Raw genomic sequence first — 6,075 nt, 5'->3', positions numbered from 1 at the left:
TTTGGGGCAGCCCTGAAGGAGTTTAAAGGTTTGAAGGAAGGGTGGATGTCCCAACTCAGGGACATTTTGCATCTTTAGGCACCAACGTGCATTCTGAAAATGCAGTTTTAGACTTTCCTCAGCTCCCATCTGTGCTCCACCAGCCTAACACATTTATTATGGCCTGGGTCCTATGGTAGAGGGTCTGCAGAGGGATTTTGAAATGTTTTTGAAATAGAAATTAATGCCATTTTAGCAGCACATTCAAATGCTCTCCCAAAACCCCATCCCTTCCACACGACTCTGCCACGCTCATCCTTTGCTGGGGGTTAAACAATTTTCACAACACAATCCAAAATGTTGGCATTTGATTATTCCCTCAGGAAAACCACTGGGGAGGTTGTTGACACAAGATTTGCAGCCCACAGGYAACTCTGAATGAGATAATTGCCACCATTGGCTTTAAATGCCTCTCCAGGGGGGTTTAGTGGAAAAAAAAATTGTTTTCCCTGAGGTCTCACAGTCCTTGGGAACAACTCCAGGAGCTGCAGCGTTTCTCTGTGTGTTTTTTGGGAGACAGAAAACAGAATAAAGGACATTCCACAAACCCATGAGTGGTGTGGAGTGAGCTCCCTGCAAATGTCCTGCTGCTCATTCTCCAGGCCGTGCACGTATTTTTAATAGGATTAAATAAAAAAATAAGATTTTAATATATCAATCTTTGACACTTCCTGCTCACCCTTGGAATTTCACCCTTTTGGCCTCCCAGGACGAGGCTGTGGTTCTTTATCAGTTCTCAGTGCTGGAGTTCAGAGTTGAAACTTGGCCTGTAAAATTTCTAACACCATTCCTTCAATCCTAGGCTGAATCATCAAAAATCTTTATGTGCCTATGGTTTATTTGCAAATTCACCCCAAAGCAAATGGAATTTCGCCTTTACTTTCATCTTCCCTGAGCTGAGAAAACCCCCAAGCACATTTGGAGTGGGAACAGCTGAATTTTACCCCATTTCAGCACAGAATACTTCCYCATGCCACTCAATCCTTGCTTTTTCCTGTAAATTGTTTCACTTCTCTACAGCTGATACCCTCAGGCACATTTTTTCACCACAGGAATGAACAGGCTGAACAACTGTGCTTTGCTCTGAATGAAAAAAAAAAAAAGAAATTTCCTCCTCTGGGCCTGGAAGGAGTATAATTTAGCTCACTTTTGGTGAAGGTGCAAGTGCCCCAAGGATTTTGGATCCCAAAAAATTTTTGAGGCCATGGAGGATGGTTCCTCAATTCACTGAGGGTGGGAGGAAGAGCTCAAGACCTTCCTGGTGTCCTTTTTGAATTTCTGAGAGCGTTTGGATTGGGATAAACTGAGCCTGAGCGTTGATCTGGCAGGGCCTAAAGCCTCCCATCCCACCTGCCTGGAATGAAAACCCAGGGCCATCTCCAGGGGAAAAAAATGTGTGATTATTGCAGAGAAAAATGAAGAAACGGCAGCTGAGAAATCTCAGAACTGGGCCAAGGCTGCATGAATCTGCTGCAGAGATGAAAAAGGCTTTATCTTAGTACAGGTATTAAAAATGGCTTTATCTCTGTACAGGTATTAAAAATGGCTTTATCTTAGTACAGGTATTAAAAGCTCAGCAGAACAGGGGTGTGTTTTACACAACTGCTGCCTCAGGAGCTGTTCCCCAGTTTCAAGGACTCCTTTAGAGGCAAAGTCCATCCCAGGCAAGCAGAATTCTGTTTTCCAAGAGTCATTTCTCCAAATGTCTATTTACTCTTTCTGCTGTACCAAAATACGTTAAATTCTTTTAGGTTTGCATCCCTGAATTTCTTCAAAGGGTGGGAAACATAAATTCTTTTAGGTTTGCATCCCTGAATTTCTTCAGAGTGGGAACCTCTGGATCTTTGGTGTTGGTAAAGAGCAAAGACAGTTTCTGCTGTGAATTTTGCTGCATTTTCAGTCAGCTGAATCTGGAGCTGGGAGTGAATCTTAGCTCAGCTTTTAAAGTAATCCAATRCGTAATAAATTTGAGAATATAAAAGAAACAAAGGCCTGTTGTTTAAGTGCAAACACACAGAATTGCAGTATAACAAGGAGTTATTTTATCAGTAAAGGACTCAAAGTCCACGATGGATCAGTCTGAAGCCCCGTGCTGTGTTCATAAAGCCAGGCTTAGCTGGGTTTGTGCTGTGTTCATAGAGCCAGGCTTAGCTGGGTTTTTGCATCGCTTCTGCTCCACACAAGAAAACACAAACAGGATTTTAACACCACAAAACCATCCTAATAAAATCCCGTGCTCTCATCCTCATCCCACTGCACTTTTAAGTCCAAATCTTTGAAGAGCATGGTGAGAGGAGTGCTGGTGTGTGCTGAGCTGGGCTCTGTGCTCAGTTCTGTGCAGCTCAGCTTTTTCTCCAYTGGGAACATTTCCACATCCTCAATCTCTGCCATTTTCACTTTCTGTGCAGAATATGGGAACGATTCCAGCAGCATCCACTGCTCCTGGGAATTCTCCTCAGGGAAATCATCCCCAGTCCTGACCGAGAGCAGGAGAGCAGCTGACAGAGGAGGCAGCAGTGGATCCTCAGGGGCATAATCTGGGTCAGTTTTTTCTGCAGCCARCAGTGGTGGCAGCTTTGCCTGCTGTCTGTAACATCCCCTGTGCTCCAGCAGGGACAGGGACAGTGGGGACACACAGTCTGCATTTTCCAGCTGGGACACATATTCTGTATTTTCCAACTGGGACACACAATCTGCATTTTTCAACTGGGACACACAGTCTGCATTTTTCAACTGGGACACATATTCTGTATTTTCCAGTTGGGACACACAGTCTGCATTTTTCAGAATCAGCTGGGACACACAATTTGCATTTTCCTGGGACACACAATCTTCATTTTCCAACTGGGACACACATTCTGTATTTTCCAGCCAGGACACACATTCTGCATTTTCCAGTTGGGACCCACAGTTTTCGTTTTCCAGCATCTGCAGCACGACTGACTCCAATCTGTCCCTGCCCTTCCCCAGGGCCACCTTTGGCTGCTGCTCTTTGTAATCCCAGTGGTTGCAGCTCTTTCCCAGCCCCGTTTGGAGCTCTCCAAGCACAGAAACATCTGGAGAAGGTTCCTTCAGCATCTGCTGGGGTTGTGATCTGCTCTCTGTGCCATCCCCGCACACCCCATAGGTCAGGGCCAGRTTTTTGCCAGCAGGGATGCTCTGCTCAGCTTTTTGGGGAGCATAATCCATCAGGATTTCCAGCTGGGAATGTCGAGGGGGCAGCTGGAATGTTGGAATTTCAATTTGCTGCTGGTAGGGACAGAAAGGCCGGGCTGGCTCCAAAGCCCAGTCTAAGTGTTGGCTCATCTGTGCCAGCTGCACTTCGGGGAGGAAAAGGGAAGGTTTGGATAAATTCAGGGGTTTTATGATGTGCTCCACTGTCAGCGTGAGGGGCTGGAACGATGGGATCCCTCTGAAATCCTGGTGGAATACAAAAACAAGCACGAGTTATTGGCAAGAAGCTGCGACCTTGAAGGTTTGCTTTAGTTGCTTTTACATTTTCTTTGGAGAAGAGTCAGTAAAAGCAGTAATGACCCCCAGGGATCTGCTCTGCTGACTAAAGAACTCTGCTTTTTTAATTTTTTTTTCTAGTGAATGAAATTCCCTTCACAAGAATAGAGACATTTCTCATCATGTATCAACCAAGCAATCTTGAAATAAGAGAAACAAAAACTGCTTTCACTTTTGCCAAGTTTGGCCTAAGCCCTGGAGAGTAAAAATCAGTTTTCCTTGAGCTCAGTAGTGTGAAAACCCAACTCTTGCTGTGGGGGATGAGAAATAAATGAGAATGTCAGCGTTTCAAGGGGAACTGGTGATTTAGGATGTCTCAGTTTGGGGCAGGTTCTGAGCACCCTAAAGCACCAGCAACSTGCACTAATTACCCAAACAAACCTCATTAACGCTTTAAACGAAGGAGGGTGGGTTCAGATTGAATTTTAGGGATAAATTCTTYACTCAGAGGTGGTGAAGCCCTGGCTGTGGCTGCCCCTGGATCCCTGGGTGGGTTTGGGGCACCCTGGGGYGGGGCAGTGATGCCTTCTCAGTCAGACTGATCTGAAATAGAGCCCAGACTAACTTAAGAGAATGAGAATAGACAACTTTAATCCAGGCCTAACAGGCCTATTGGTACATTAGGGCAGACAAAGCCTCTTCTTGAGGCTGCACCCAAAATGGACACCGGGTCACGAGATCTTCACCTTTTATAAGTTCTGCCTTATTAACATATTGGGTCTTAATTCCCTAATGATCTTTTCAGGTGATGAGGTCACCCACCCCAAACTTGCTCCCCAAAACTCAATGTGTTTTCCATATTTTGGGGTTCTGAGGTGTCCTTGGATTCAGCTTAGAGAGGGATTGTTTTGTCTAAAGATGAGAAAATGGTAGTTTTTAGTGCTGTACTGGAGAAATACAGGAATACAGATGAATGAAAATACAGAAATTAAAAATCCTAAGGAATCATGAGGAGTGGAGGCCACGATGCCAAATGGATGTGTAACAGGGCACTCACCAGGGCTCGGGGCTGGGCACGGCGCTCTTTGATGTATTTGTAAATCACAAAAGCCACAGCAGCAAAGAGGAGCCCGGCACAGAATGCCAGAGCCACCAAAAAATACAGAATCCACGTCCTGTCTGGGGATGGGGAGAGAAAAACAGAGAAACGGGTTAGAAAAATGACACAGCCAGCCAGGTGATATCACCTGGAATGAATTTTTAAATTATTAATTTTTAAATTATTAATTTTGAAATAATTATTAATTCTAAAATTATTAATTTTGAAATAATTATTAACTTTGAAATCATTATTAATTTTTAAATGATTAATTTTTAAATGATTAATTTTTAAATGATTGATTAATTTTGAAACTGTTAATTTTGAAACTATTAATTTTGAAATTATTATTTTTGAAATTATTTCTTTTGAAATTATTAAAATGTTCCTTTTTTTATTAATCCATCTATTTGTATTTTTTTGTATTTGTATTTTTTTTTAAATCCATGTATTTTTTTTTTAAATNCCATTGTACTCAGTGTCCGGGTCCAGGTTGGAAACCTCAAATTCTTTGTTGTGCTCAGTCTTTGTCCACTGTTGAAAAGAAAGAAAAAAAAATCTGTATTTATTAATTTATTAAAATTAAATTTACCTTGATTCACACTGCAAAATTCAGCACAAAATAATATTTATTAATAAGATCTTATAGGGCTGCAATTATTCTGTWGGTATGGAATTTGGAATATTTATATAATTTTATTTTCTATTATTTCTGTATTTCATTTTGCATTCCCATTTCTTCCAACTTGAGCTACTCACATAATTTTTAGTTATCAATGATTTTAGTTTTTGTTGCTTTTAGAGTGCTCTTGGAAAGTCCTTTTATCCCCAGAATTTTCAGAGAATTTTCAGAGAATTTTCAGAGAATTTACAGAGATTAAAATTTCTGTTGTCCCGAGAGTCAAAATCTCCAAGATTTTCCCTTGCACATCCAATGTAAACTCTGAGCTCCTTTTTATCCTAAAATGGGATTTAAAGAGAATTTAAAGAGAATTTAAAGAGAATTTTAAGAGGCTTTTAAGAGAATTTTAAGAGGCTTTTAAGAGGCTTTTAAGAGGCTTTTAAGAGGATTTTAAGAGGATTTTAAGAGGATTTTAAGAGGATTTTAAGGGAATTTTAAGGGAATTTTAAGAGAATTTTAAGAGAATTTAAAGAGATTAAAATTTCTGTTGTCCCGAGAATCAAAACCTCCAAGATTTTCCCTCGCACATCCAAATTCTCCTTCCGTGATCTCCCCAAAAATGGCATTTCCAGGATTGCTGAGCTTTACCTGCTGCCGTGTCCTCGGGTTGAACATTATCAGCTGATAATCCACACTCTGGAATTTGCTGTAAATGTCCTCCACCGTGAGCTGCTGCTGATCCTCCCCCCGCAGCGGGGTCAGCGGGGGACGGATCAGGAATTTTATGGAACGCACAAAGGGGAAAAATTCCAGCTCTGGTGGCCCTATAACGGCTGGGAAGGACAGAACGGGCAGTGAGAGCTGA

General features: G+C 42.0%; 1 protein-coding gene across 1 annotated transcript in view; it reads right to left on the bottom strand.

The window, feature by feature from the left end:
- Nucleotides 1-1,425: 1,425 nt before the first annotated feature.
- The window catches only part of IL22RA1 (interleukin 22 receptor subunit alpha 1), an 8,657-nt gene continuing 4,007 nt past the window's right edge, over nt 1,426-6,075 (bottom strand). Inside the window, exons 4-8 of the mRNA XM_057383768.1 lie at nt 5,859-6,043; nt 5,053-5,122; nt 4,547-4,722; nt 2,920-3,459; nt 1,426-2,691 (exon numbers count right to left, since the gene is read on the bottom strand). Of these exons, the coding sequence (XP_057239751.1) occupies nt 2,260-2,691; nt 2,920-3,459; nt 4,547-4,722; nt 5,053-5,122; nt 5,859-6,043 (1,403 nt within the window). The 3' untranslated portion in view covers nt 1,426-2,259. The remainder of the gene's footprint in view (nt 2,692-2,919; nt 3,460-4,546; nt 4,723-5,052; nt 5,123-5,858; nt 6,044-6,075) is intronic.

The sequence above is a fragment of the Malurus melanocephalus genome, unplaced genomic scaffold (assembly GCF_030028575.1).
Source record: "Malurus melanocephalus ecotype Western Australia unplaced genomic scaffold, MMel_1.1 scaffold_658, whole genome shotgun sequence".
NCBI lineage: Eukaryota > Metazoa > Chordata > Aves > Passeriformes > Maluridae > Malurus > Malurus melanocephalus.
Note: the sequence above shows the minus strand (reverse complement) of the source record. Positions and strands in the feature narration are given on the sequence as shown.